The sequence below is a fragment of the Lynx rufus genome, unplaced genomic scaffold (genome assembly GCF_022079265.1).
Source record: "Lynx rufus isolate CCGP_SWC_20201006 ecotype Redwood Valley unplaced genomic scaffold, mLynRuf1.p SCAF_38, whole genome shotgun sequence".
Classification (NCBI taxonomy): domain Eukaryota; kingdom Metazoa; phylum Chordata; class Mammalia; order Carnivora; family Felidae; genus Lynx; species Lynx rufus.
In genome coordinates this window covers 2,842,411-2,856,165 of record NW_025814854.1, presented here as the reverse complement: position 1 = coordinate 2,856,165, position 13,755 = coordinate 2,842,411, and the positions used below count along the sequence as shown (strand labels likewise).

Below are 13,755 nucleotides of genomic sequence, written 5' to 3'. Positions count from 1 at the left end.
GTGGGGTGTGGCACCAGACAGAGTGTGTCTGCCTCCCTCCTCTCCTCCAGTGACCCAGGAGACCTGGCCGTAGACAGACAACAGGGGCTTTCCTCCTGGCCCAGCAGCCGTCACAGGCCACGGGGAACCCAGGCTGGGGGCGGGGGGGGGGGGGGAGGCGAGGCTGGACAGCCATGAGCCACGGCCTGGCGACCGGAAGGGTCTGCATAGGGAAAGGCGTGCGGAGGGCACGGCCGAGAACATCCCGGCTGATGTCCCCGGATGTGCGGTGGTCGTGCGGTGGCCACTGGAGAGGACGGCCCGGGACAGACTCCCAGGCTCCCGGGCCTGTAGCTGGTGCCCACGGCCCTCTGCTCACTGGGCCCTCGCAGGCTGGAGGAGCCGTAGCTACAGACATGAGCACTGCCTACGGGGCCCGGCAAGGGCAGTGGCCCGGCCAGGGAGCGGGCCCAGAACGAGGCACAATCCACCCTTTGTTCCTGCGGCTGCTGGAGCCTGCGGGCCAAGAGGAAATGAGGGAGAGCCAGCCAGCAGCCCTCACCCGCCCGGCAGGCCCGGCGGCCAGAGGCTGGCGGACGCCAGGGCAGGGCCCAGCGGAGGGTTGGAGGGGCTGCTCCAGGCAGGGGCCGGCTGCCCGCCTCGCCACCCTCCGGCCCGGCACAGAGGGGCGTCTGCGAGGGGCCTGGGAGTCCCGGGCCGCGGCCTCCTGTGCCCCGACTGGGCAGCCGGCTCTGTGCACCCCAGCCCTCTCCCCTGCCCGCCCCCTCCGCTCCCAGGCACCGGCGGCCGGGCTGGCTGAGGGTGGCGGAGGCCGCGCGCCCTCGGACGCGAGCGAAGGGGTCCGCCGTCCGTCCCGTGGCAGGCTGGGTTTGCTGCCTTGCCCGTGGGGAGGGGGCGCCCGGGAGGGCCAGCGCCCTGCCCCGTCTCACCCAGGGACGGTACGAGGCCTCGGATGGGAGTGTGTGCACACGTGGGCATGTGTACTAGTGGGGGGGGCGGGTGTGTGGGGCTCGAGACCCCTTGCATCCCTTCCCCTCCTCAAACTGCATGCACCCCTGCTGGGGCCTCGTTCAGGAGGCTGCTGGTGGGGTCTCCCTTGGGGTCTCAGGGGAGCCGTGAGGAGGCCCGAGGCCGCCCGATCTGTCTCGGGGTGCGTGGCAGCCTTTGCCTGAACCTGTGTAGAGGCTGAAAGTGACCCCCACGCCCCTTTGTGGCGCCATGATCCTTCTCTCCCCTGGGAAGAGCTGACTCTGCCCAGCCGGGCCCGGCTTTGATCTTCACGGGCCGCAGTCCCCATCAGGGCTGGGCAGCCCAGCAAGCTGGCCCCGAGGGGGCCTTATCAGGTGCCACCGGGAACCCGAGCCCTGGCCTGCGGCCCCTCACCGGGGGCACGGCAGCGATCGGGTCACCAGGGAGCGGGTCCCGGGGGCAAACCCCACGGCCACCGTGCCCACCCTCAGGGTCTGGGTGCGGGCCCTCTGGGAGGCCTGGGGTCTGAAGGCCGCCCAGAAGTGGCAAAGGCTCTGGGGGGCGAGAGGGCCTGTCCCAGGGCAGAGCAGGGGTGATCGCCGTATCCCCAAGGTCCAGGCTCAGCCAGGGGGTCCCGGACGAGCTGGCTCCCTAACTGGGTGGCACCGCCGTCAGGGGTGCCTGGACGCCCACCTCGGGGAGGGCGGGTGGCAGCTGGCCTACAGTTCTCACCCAATAACAGACCTGAGCCCACTCCTGTGGGCCACGTGTCGACGTGCGTGGACACGCGTGTGTGTAAGGACCCTGCCAACTGCCACGCACCAGGGTCTGCGCACACCCGCCCAAACAGCCCCGTGGCCTTGGGCTGAGGTGGCGACCGCTGCTTGGAAGGCTGGGGCCTCAAACAACGCGGCCTGCCTACCCCACGCCTGAGAAGGGGCCCCGCCTCTGGTTTCAGGGCGGCCGGGCCAGTCTGGCCTCACCCTGGCTCTCCCAACTGCTGGGTCCCCCAGACTTTCCCCCAGCCTCCTGCTGGCCACAGGGAGCTCGCCCAGATGGGGGGGGGGGGGGTCCCAGGGCTGGGGTCCTGGCCCACGGCAGATGCTTCCGTCTTGAGGCCGGGGGGGGGGGGGGCGGGCAGCCCGAGCTGTGACATGGCAGCTGGAGCTCTGGCACCAAGTGCTCCCGAGGCGAGGCTGACCTACTGTGGCCTTCAGGCCCCGTCGAGCCCCTGGTGCCCAGTGCTTATCCAGGAGTCTGTCAGAGCTGAGTCGAATGCCAGCCCGACCCCCTAACCCGATGAGGTCTCCCCTGGCAATGTCCCCTTCCGCTGCTGGGCCCGGAAGGTCAGGCGGACTGCAGACTCAGGACCCAGGAGCACGTCCTCCAATTCAGGGGACCCTCCCCCCCCCGCTGCCGATCATCCCACAGCAGGTCTGGCTCTGTTCTCTCCCCACGGACTCGGTGAGGCAGGGGAGTGGCACATGTCCCTCTGGTGGGGCCACACTGTGTACAGGACTACACTTTCATGTGACAGGTGAACAATTTTGCCAAGGGTGGCCTTGGCGTTGGTGAAGCATGCGACTCTTGATCTTGGGGTCGAACCCCACGTTGAGTGTAGAGGTTACTTAAAAAAAATAATAAAATCCGTAAAAAAATATTGCCAAGAAGGCGTGTACCAAGGAAGCCGGGATGGTGAGCAGGTGACAGGCTGCCTCTGCAGAGACGCTGTCCCCGGGGGTCACCTGGAGTCAGGTGTGCTGGCGTGTAGCCCCGGGACCCTCTGGGCCCGGAGGGGGGCCGCCGCTGGGTCTGGCAAGGAGTCCTCAGCGCAGGTCGGGTGTCCAAAGGTCACACGCCTCCCCCAGTGCTCACCTCCAGAGGCCAACCGACCGTGGTTTGTTCGTGTCCTTCTGGGAGGTGGGCGGGGCAGCAGCCTGGGGATGCGGTCCGTGCGGCAGGGACCCACCTCTGCACCCCTGCAGCCGCAGCACCAGGGGCCCCGGCGGCCTGCACGCATGCTCAGGGGTGCTCCGTCCACAGCTAGTAGGGGGGCTCTGTCTTCTAGACACGTTTGCACCGGGGCCTGGGGCTGCGCGTCCAGGTGGGTGGGAACAGACGCCCCCCAGCGGGGTGTCGGGGCAGCGGGCCGGGGCTCTCAGTCCTCCCTTGGGACCGAGGTTCCTAAAGGGAACGTTGGTGAGGACAGCCCTGCCGGGGATCAGGAAGGGTGGGGGCAGGGCGACCCCGCTGGCGAGTCTCGGGGAAGCTTCTCCTTCCAGAGGCTGCAGGGCTGCAACTGAGGTTCCAAAGGGCCACCACTTATCTGCTTGATCCACCGACATGGACAAAACACCGCGGGCCCCTGCCTCCCGGAAGGTCTCCGGGCCGCAAAGCCGGTAACTGTTGAACTGTTGTCTGTCACCTGCAGCTTCTTCCGGGGAGGACGAGGCTGCCAGGGAGCCCAGCCTGGCAGCCTCAGGGCCCTCGGCCCCTGGGGAGCCGGACCCCCCCCCCCCCCGCCAGGCTCACGGCTCAGACGCCCACTACCCGGTGGTCTGGGGTCACGGCCTCGAGGGTGTCCTTGGAGGAACAGGCATCTATCTGTCAGGAGCTGCCTGAAGCCAGAGCCCCTGTGGTGGGTTCCTCTTCTCGCGTCCCCCGCCGGCCGGCCGGGGCGCTGAGGGACCAGCCTGGCCTGGCAGAGGGCTGGGGGCGCACGAGGGGGGCTCACCCGGGCAGGGAGCAGAGACTCTGCCGGGGCGTCTTCGGAGTCTTCCCCGCCCTCACCCTCCACCCCCCCGCCTGGCCTGGCGCGTCCGTGGGCAGGAGGGGGGTCTGGGCGTGTGCAGGGCCGGGCGGGTGCCGCCGCGGGGGCCACCCTTGGCGGGGTGCGGGAGCTGGCCGGGCACGGTGGCAGAGCCGGGCGCCAGTCTCGCGTGCAGGGGCGTCGGGGCGTCTGTGTGCGGCGAGCGGGCGGGAGCGGTTCTGGGCTCACATTACAGTTTCCACTGGAAAACAGCCCCATTCTGAACATTGGCTCCGAGCTTTTAAAAAATTGCAAATATATCCAGTTTCCAGACGAGCGCTCACCAAGTGAACTTGGCTGTTTCTGCCGGGCCCACCGAGGGGGGGCGCCTGGCCCAGTCGCAGCCACAGGCTGGGGCCAGGTGGGCGGGGCCGGCCCGCAGCTCCGGGGGGCGCCTCGGCTGGCCTGGCCCGGGGCTACCGGGCCCCTGGCACCCAGAGGGACACAGGGCGCAGGCCGAGGTTCGGGGAGTGGCCACCTCCCCACCACGCAGGGCTGTGTCAGGCCGCACCCTGGGGCCAAGGTGTGTGGCCACCGACTGCCACGTGCTACTGAGCCCTGTGCGTGCCACATGCTCAGGTGCGGCTGGAGACGGAGCAAACCCAGGCTTCTGGGGTGTCGGGGCCACGAGGTGGCGGCTGACTCCGGGGCCCTCCCTAGCTGTCACCTGCAGTTGCGTGTGTGGAGGGGGCTCGGTGTGCACACGTGAGTGTGCGGTATGCGTGTGTGTGTGGGGGTGGGTGTCCCGCGCCTCCCTCACGCTCAGGAATCAGGGGCAGGGCAGGGCTCAGGCCCCCAGCACCCCTAGGACATCGGGGAGACCAGGTCCCCAGGGAGGTCCCGGCCCTGGGGGCAGGCGGGCCATGCTGGGCCCTGGGGGGCAGGCCCTTTGTTGACCTTGGCACCCCTGGGGAGTGGACCGTGGGGGGCAGAAGTCTGCTGGCCTGGTCCCTGTGTGTCCCCACGCCAGGCACCCCAGGTCAGGAGTGAAAGCCCCATGCCTCCCTCTGGATGGCCTGTTTTCCTTGGAAGGTGGGGAACATTCTCCCGTGCAGTGTGGCTGAGACACCAGAGGGCAACAGTGCCCACCCGGTGAACCCGGACCCCCACCCCAGCTGCGTCCCCAGCTTCAGAGAAGGCTCTTTCTGATGCCAGAAACACGTGGAGACTCTTCCAAGGACCAGATTCGAGCTCTTTGCGGGTGGGAGTCGGGCAGCCCAGAGTAGGAAGGGGGGTGCAGGCAGCTTGGAGCCCGGGCCCTGCCCCTGCCGCCTGCACTGCCCACGCGAGACATCTCAGCTCCTGGGGGAGGCGGCCGGGGCTGGACACGGTTCAGGAAGGTGCTGACCCGTCTCACAGATGGGACAGCGGCCCCGCTCATTAGTCCTGAGGGGAGCTGATGTTTCTTCCTTTCAAACCTAGGTTCTGTCAAATGTCTCCTCTGAAGGTGGGGATCCCTTGGAGGGTTCTAGAAGCGCTGGTGACCCCAGTTCCTCCCCAAGGGTGGGGGCCACCAGCAGGGCCTTGTGGTGACCCTGGCCCTGGGGTTGTGTGCCCAGAGACTTCCGTGCTTTTCCTCATGGGGGACACACCCCTTGTTGCTTTATGCCCAGGAAGCGCACACGGCAGGAAGAAAACAAGTCTCAGCGGCTAAGAACCCCCCTCCCCCTGCCTCCGCGCCCTGTCTGTGCTCCCAACCGCCCGCCCCTCCTCCCCACCACCTCCGCGCTCCGACCGTGCTCCCAAACCACCCGCCCCGGGTCCTGGCTCTGAAAAGTCCTGAGGCAAATCGTTTTTCTGCCAAATTTCAGTGTGAGATGTAGAAAGGCAGAAACCAGAAGCAGTAAAAGTGAAAACAGAAAGAAAGGAGGCTTTCCTCAGAGGAGAAAGGTCTGGAAGGGGCGCGGGAGCTGGCCGCCTGCCTGGGGGACACAAAGTGGGGTCAGGAGGGCCTTGCCTGGCACATCCTGCTCACGCCCACCAGGGCCGAGGCCCCACATTAGGGCCAGTCACCCAGGGCCGGGGACACAGCCAGCAGCCCACGAAGGCCATGGCCCTCCGGGCCCGGCCCCAGGGCGGTGTCCCGTGTCCAGGAGCGGGAAGGGGTTTGCCGAGAGGGTCCTGAGGGTGCCAGCCGTACGTGTGGTGTGGCCGGCCCGTGTCCTGGAGGCCTGTGCCACGTCCGCACACGACGGCAATGGACAGCCTCACCCGGGAGGGCAGGCCAGGCAGGGAGCAGGGGCTCCGCCCTCACTGAACACGTGGTGACGCTCGGAGCGGCTTTGTGCCTCAGTTTCCCCAGTTCTGCAGCCACGAGATTGCACTCACAATCCCCGCACTCTGCGGACTCTGATGCCCTTGGTCGTGTCTGGACCCTTCAAGGACACTGGCGTCCACGACGTCATATCACTCCTCACCCCTGGGTCAGCCCCTAGCCCCCAGCAGGGGCTCCGGTCACCCCCACGATGCAATACCTGTTTGGGCCACGCCCTGCCCGGTGCCTGCCGGGGAGAGCAGGGGGGGCGCTGGACGGGGGCCCTGTGTCCACTCCCTCCCAGCCTGGCTCTGCGCTGTCCCCTGGCTCCCGCCCTGTGTTCTGAGCCCCCCCCCCCGCCACCGCCCCTACACGTGGCCCCAGCCCGAAGGGCAGGGGGCTTGCTGTCTGCAGGGTCCAGGCTGCATCTCAGTGTCTCTACAACGGTGAACTAACATTTCCTGAAGATGAATTTATGAGGTTCCTGAAGGTCTGTAACTCTAGTTACCGAATTCTTTCCTCCCTCCCGCGCTTCTGCAGCTGGCGATTTCCCTTCCTCGGGGAAAACGCTCCTCCTCCCCGCCCCCCCCACCCCCCAGCTGTGCACGTGAGGCCCCACACCTGCCGCCAGAGGACACAGTCCGGCCGCAGTGGCCACAGTGACAAGTGAGGGGTCCGGGGTCAGGTGCAGAGCTCCCCCCGCAGTCCCGGGAGGCAGGAGGCCCTGCTTTCCAGCCGCACGTGAGGCCATGAAGCCTGAGGAGGGGCATCTGAGACCCCCAGCCGCTGGGTCCCAGGTCCTCCGCTCAGGATGTGGCCACCGTCCTGCGCTGTGAGCCCTGGTGTGGCTACCGGGCACACCCACCGCACAGACCACAGTGTCACTGAGTGTGTTCGGTGTCCCTGGGGTCAGGCTGGCTCTTCTAGAAGCAATTTTCCAAGTAACGTGGGTGCTGACTGTGACACACAATTACTTGCTGGAAAGATGTGGAAGCCCCCACCCCAGCGTCCTCCCGCTCTTGCAGGAATCTCCTACCGCACCTGGGATCTGCCAGTCCTGTCCAGAAGCTTCCGCCCACTCTGTGCGCACCCTGAGCACGCCGGACCTGCAGCCACCCTCCCGCCAGGCTCCAGGAGGTGGCTGTGCCCGTCTCAGCCCGTCAACATCGGCTTCCTGGGCTGCGCCCAGCAGGCAGCGCGGTGAGTGCGAGACACAGGCCCTGCAGCCCCCTCCCCAGATCGCCTCCAAGGACACAGGCAGCTTCGCCCAGACTTCTAATCGCTCCGTGACAGGTTGGAAGTTTGAGAGTGAAAGTCCTCTGCCACAGCGATCCCAGGGCGTCCTTGGCCGGGGCTCACGGCGGCCCCGGTGTCTCCGCAGCCGGCAGGACAACAGGCCCTTGGGCGCCTCAGTCACACGGGCTCCCTCCACCCTTCGCCGGGCCCGGATGCGAGTTGGTCACTCGGACTTTCTGAAGCAAGTATCTACACGGCAGTGCCCGGACAGCCACCCGAGTGTAGGTTTTCATCTGGAGCGCCTGCTTTGGCCACGAGGAAACGTCGGCTGAAGCCGGATGAGAATCCTTCCGCTTGCGGGATTGGCCCATGTGCTTAGAACATGCCCGTGGTCGTGGCTCAGGGAGGCACGTGTCGGTGTGAGCATGCCGCGTGTGCGAGTGCCAGCCTGCGTGGCACCAGCAAGGAAGGGCGGCTGTGTGACTTTTCTGTGTGTATGGAAGTTGAGGTGCAGGGCTCAGCTCGGCCAGGGGAGCCCGAGGAGGCCCCCCGGGGGGGCGGTGGCCTGACATCGGAGCACCAAGCACCTGCCCCGGGGTGTGGTACCAACCTTCTCACCAGGCAGCGGGGTGCCTCCCGTGACACAGAGTTCAAGGCTGTGTGGACATCTGCCGGTGTGGCCGTCCCTCCCGGGGCCTCTCCCTGCCCTGATAGGGGGAGGATCGAGGGTCCAAGATGGGGCGCAAACAGGGCGTCAGGGACGCCCGCCCCTCCTCCTGCCGTGTGAGTCCCGGGTCCACGGGTCCCTTAAGCACGACGCAAAATCGGTGCAGACTTGGATTTACCACCGAAGAATTTTAGGAATTTCCTCCCGTCTGAGAAGAAAACTCCCTCCATGTCACTGCTGCGGGGGCGTGGAAGGCCTCTGTGCCCCTGGGGGTGCGCTTTGAGCCTCTGGCTGCACAGTTTAAGGTCCAGAGCACCAGGGCGTCCGGGCTGGGCCGGGGGCCTGGTGGCGGCAGAGCCCACACCCACTCCCTCCACGCTCGCCCTCCCCGGGCTCAGGTCCTCCTGCCTTCCTGGCAGTCCCAGTTCTGCATCACTGTCCCCAGAAAACTCACTGCTGGCCACGGGCGGGGGTCCACGGCGGCCCGGTCTCCGCTGTCCCGGTGGCTGTAGCTGGGAAATAGTGCCGGTCGGACACCCTTTCTTTCACTTTGTAAACTAATATCCAATTTGACGCTTCATCCATGGACACTTTACAGCTAAAACCAAAGTTTCTGACAGACGGCGTCAGCTCGGTCTTAGAGGCCGGCGCCTGGAAGAGGACGGGGGCGCAACCTTCTGCAGGCTGCTGGCCTCCGAGGGGGGCGGGGGGGCGGGGGAGGACGGTGAGCGCTTAGTGACCTGTCCTCCGCAAGGCAAGGTCGCGCCGGGTGCATGGGGCCACCGTGTCTGTGAGCTTGTGAGCACTGGTCCCAGATGCAGGACGTGAGAACGCAAGCCTTTTCTTATCTAGGGAAAAGGGACCAGAATATGTCCTTGCTTACATGAAAAAAGGAACCACAGGACTAGGGCTGTCCAGGGGAGCGGGGAGCCAGGGGCCAGGCGGTCCTCTTTAAAGGCCCTCCTTTTGGGTATGTTGGACTTCAGAACCAGGTAAACGTGTGCTGCAATGATAGAGAATTCGATGGAAAACAATCCCTAAAAATGAGGGGTCTGGAGAAACTGCACCAGCTGCAGGCGGGGATCCCCGGATGGTCCCTGTCACCTGAGTCCCCACGCAGCCCAGGGGCTCCAGAGCTGGCCTCAAGGCGCAGGTGAGGGAGCTTCTGCAACACCCAGCCAGGGATTCCCACCCCTGCCCCCTGCCCTCCCCTCCCCTCCCCTCCCCTCCAAGCTCCAACAGGCACCCTAGCCCTTCACCAGGCTTTCCCGGGCCAGGGGCTCTGGGGGCTTTGGGGTGCCCGTGACTCACAACCTGCTGTCCCTCCCCACCGGGCCTCCCTCCTGTCCCTTCCCAGCACCCAAGAGGAGCAAGGCTTCCAGGCCTACGTGGGAGGGGGAGGGCGAGCAGGGTGGGGTGAGTGCACTCCCCTCAACGTGCCTGTTACAGAAGCTGCTCCGGGGCCCAGTTTGGCTAAAACCAAAACAAATGGTCCCACAAGTCCAGCGTCCTCTGAAAGATGACAGTCTGGAAGGTCCTTTCTGGCCAAATGGCAGCCTGAGCCCTTGGGGAGGGGGCAGGCAAGGAGGGAGGGGGATTGGGGGCCGGGGGGTGTGGGGAGGAGGGTGCAGGAGGGGGGCAGGGATTGGGGGTGGAACTGGGGGACGGAGAGGGAAGGGGATTGGGGCCAGGGTGGACGGGGGACTCTGCCCCAAAGCTAGGCTATTTCCAGGCATAAGTGTCACCTTGTAATTAAGACAAGATGAGGAGCAAACTGAACACATGGCAGATAAGCTGTCAAATATCTACTCCGCACGTATTGGGCGCACCGGGTCAAGGGGGTTGGGTACAACACGCAACCCTACTGGGCGCACCGGGTCGAGGGGGTTGGGTACAACACGCAACCCTACTGGGCGCACCGGGTCGAGGGGGTTGGGTACAACACGCAACCCTACTGGGCGCACCGGGTCGAGGGGGTTGGGTACAACACGCAACCCTACTGGGCGCACCGGGTCGAGGGGGTTGGGTACAACACGCAACCCTACTGGGCGCACCGGGTCGAGGGGGTTGGGTACAACACGCAACCCTACTGGGCGCACCGGGTCGAGGGGGTTGGGTACAACACGCAACCCTACTGGGCGCACCGGGTCGAGGGGGTTGGGAACAACACGCAACCCTACTGGGCGCACCGGGTCGAGGGGGTTGGGAACAACACGCAACCCTACTGGGCGCACCGGGTCGAGGGGGTTGGGAACAACACGCAACCCTACTGGGCGCACCGGGTCGAGGGGGTTGGGAACAACACGCAACCCTACTGGGCGCACCGGGTCGAGGGGGTTGGGAACAACACGCAACCCTACTGGGCGCACCGGGTCGAGGGGGTTGGGTACAACACGCAACCCTACTGGGCGCACCGGGTCGAGGGGGTTGGGAACAACACGCAACCCTACTGGGCGCACCGGGTCGAGGGGGTTGGGAATAACATGCAAATAGCCTTCACAGGCACATTTGAACAGAATACATTATAAAAGCGGGGCCGGTGCTGCCACCTGAGAGGCCTGCTCTCACGGTTTCACACCCACCCCTGCACGGAAGCCCTGAAGTGCATTGAAGAGGTCTGTCCCACCTGTAGAGGTAAGAGCTCAGTCCAGAGATGGGCCCGAGGCCCGCTCTGCACTTGCAAATACGCGGGTCTCTGGGCACCTTACTACCACTGGTGCTCAAGGACCTTCCCTGGGGGCCGAGTGCCAGCCCCCCCTCGCCCCCTCCCCACAGCACATCCTGAGTGGTGTCCCCTCAGACAGGTGACCAGGCCTCCGGTGGCCGTGAGGGGGCCGCTTCGCACTGCCGTCCCGCGTGACAGAGCCCCGTGGGGCAGATGGCCGCACGCTGGAGGCGCCCGGCGCTGCCCCCCAGGCCGCGTGTGCGGGGCACGGCTGCCGTCTTTGTTCGCGGCAGGGATGGCACTATTATTCAGATATCTCATTTAGTTTTGCCTTTCCAGTGAAAATTATTAAACAATTTTTTTTATTATTAAGGTTTATTTATTTTTGAGAGAGAGAGAGACAGAGCGTGAGCAGGGGAGGGGCAGAGAGAGAGGGAGACACAGAATGCGAAGCAGGCTCCAGGCTCCGAGCGGTCAGCACAGAACCCGACGCGGGGCCCAAACCCGGACGGTGAGATCACGACCCGAGCCGAGGCCGGACGCTCAACCGACCGAGCCACCGATGTGCCCCGGAAGTTCTAAACACATCACACGACGCCATCCCAGGTCATCAGAAAAATGCTTTATTCAACGGCGTTACTTCATTCCACGCAGACGCACGCACGAGCACGTTTACTGCCTAACGCACACACGCCAGCGCCGAGGGGGCCCGGAGGGCCAGGCCGGGGACGGGAGCTCGTTCACCTTCCGTGCGGGACTCCCTCGAGGCCAGCAGACCCTGCGGGAGCATGGACAGCCGTGACCCAAGGTGGACACGCCCGGGACCGCCACTCACGTCTCAGCCACTCACCAAAGCGCCGCGGCACGACCGTCAGGAACGCGCAACGCGTCGCGTCTGCTTCTGCCACACGCGCGCGCGTGCGGGAGAAGCAGCTGCCCTCAGAGCAGGGCACACTTGCCTGCGTGCTGTCTCTGCAGCAGTGCGGAGATGCTGATGGGCTGCCTGGGGGCCGCTGCCTGGGAGCCCCCCAGGCTGGGCGAGCCCCCTCTTCCTGCTCGGCCTGGGGCCTGGGGCGCGGGCACCTGGGACAGCCCCTTGCCGGGGACAGGCAGCGGTGGGACCCTAGGAGTAAACCCGACAGACACAGAATCCTCAGCGACAGGGCCTCCCCGGCCCCCCCGCCCCCCCTCCCCCCCACCCCACCGCATCGACCACGCCCCCTCGGAGCTTCCCAGTTCTTCGGTTTTAAAAAGCAAAGCATGAAGGGGTCTACACGACATAACCCTGCTCGGAACACACGCAGAGGGGTTTAAGAAGCAGTACACAAAGGTCAGCGGCATGAACTGCAGTGAGTCAGGTGGTGGACACCTGGGGCGGGGACACTACCTGAGGGCCTGGGGCAGCTCCCTGTGACTTGGCGTCGGGCCGAGGGGCTGAGGGCCGCGGCGGGCGACGCTGCCTGCGGTGGACAGGAGCAAAAGGTGAAGACAAACACAGAGGCCCGTCCCTCTGCCCTCGGCCGCCCCCTGCCACGTCCCCGACATCCCGCACCCACACCCTTCCCGACCGGGCGGACGCACCCACAGGACTGGAACGGAACTCCTGGGATCCAGTGCTGTGCCCCCCGTGCCTGGCAGCTGCCCAGGGCACAACCGGACCGGACCGCCAGCCCCGCAGAGCCTCCGCCCGACACCCAGCTCTGGGCCCAGGCTGGGCTGGGGAGGGCACCCGGGATGCAGACGGCTCAAGACATGTGCGGAGACCTGCTCTCGGTCCTACTCTGTCCCTGCTCCTGTCACTCAGAACCACTGGCAGGGAAAGGCACTTTCACCAGCTTCTGGCTCTGAGTCCCTTAGCCCCAGGACCGGCTCTGGTCTCCGCCCACACCGCCAGGCTCCCGAATTTCTGCTGACATCCTCCGTGCTAATAAGAAGCTTCTTTGAAAGACGCAAACAGCCCCTGGCACGCATTAGTCACAGCAGAGAGCAAATCTGAAGACTACTGGTGTTTAACACCCGAATTCCTTTGCATCCAAATCTTGGAGAATTTGAACAGAAGAATGGCAGGGAGCGCAGGGAAGACAGCATTTAGGCTCCCCGTGTTTCCTTTCACATTGAAGAACCCGGATCAGAGAGGGGCAGCGCCTTTCCCAGGGCCGCACGGCACCCGGTGGCCAACAGGGACCTCGTGTCTCTGCCCACCGGCCGTGCCGCAGCACAATGGCTGAGACCAGAGACGCAAAATGACTCGTTACTTATCTCCTGTGTTTTATGATGGTTTGACACCACGGGGCCTTGCTTATTCTGGGAAGACCACCCCTCCCGGGGCTAGCTGACTCCCAAAGAGTAACGATTCGTCTGTGAGCTGGCCTGTGACATGAAATCTGAGTGCCCAGAGGTGCTCCCCATCACCTCCCCGCTCTGCCCTACCCCCACCCCCAAAACTGCTGAAATGATCCCAAGTAGCCAATCCCAAGGCGTCCTCACCGCCCACCACTCCTTCCCGTGAAGACCAGCCTCCCTGCTCCCTCTGCCCGAGGGCCCCTGTGGGGCGTGCCCGCCTCCGGCTGCCGGGGCTGTGAGGAAAACCTTGTCTCCTGGTGGGCTGGCCACACATCTCATCAGACAAGTCCCGGGACATTTTAACCCCGGCGCAACACAAACGGTAATGGCAGGTTACGTGCTCAACGCGCTACAGCCCACGGAGACGGAGTCTTAGTTACTCTTTGCGGGACTCGTGGCGATGACGGTTATCAACAGAGATGAGGGAACCGAGGCCCCCGGAGGTGAACTCACAGGGGTTTGGGGTTGACGCCCCGCACGCGGCAGGTGGGAACCTCGTGACACACGGGGTCTGAGCGGGAACCCCGGCCACGCGGGAACTCCAGAGCAGGGCACGACCGAGCACTCGGGCGCTGGGGCGTATCCCCTGCTTCAGCCCCGCTGGGACCGGGTGCTCAGACCGAGGCTCCCCGACCCACAAGACGGGCAGCAAGTCAAGGCCCGTAGCTCCTGTTCCAGAAAGCCATGCCGTTCAATGAGGTTAGAAAGATTTCCGTTGGCAAACGAGAAATTGGCCGTTTAGAGAGGACAAGTTCCCTTATTCAGAATACGGAAAACCTCATCGGCCTGTGGTGGCAGACGGACGAGCCCGC

The 13,755-nt window shown here is 65.4% G+C and overlaps 1 protein-coding gene across 1 annotated transcript in view; it reads right to left on the bottom strand.

Moving 5' to 3' along the window:
- Window positions 1-11,539: 11,539 nt before the first annotated feature.
- RNF212 (ring finger protein 212) overlaps window positions 11,540-13,755 on the bottom strand; it is a 37,295-nt gene continuing 35,079 nt past the window's right edge. Inside the window, exons 10-11 of the mRNA XM_047094159.1 lie at window positions 11,988-12,060; window positions 11,540-11,723 (exon numbers count right to left, since the gene is read on the bottom strand). Of these exons, the coding sequence (XP_046950115.1) occupies window positions 11,540-11,723; window positions 11,988-12,060 (257 nt within the window). The remainder of the gene's footprint in view (window positions 11,724-11,987; window positions 12,061-13,755) is intronic.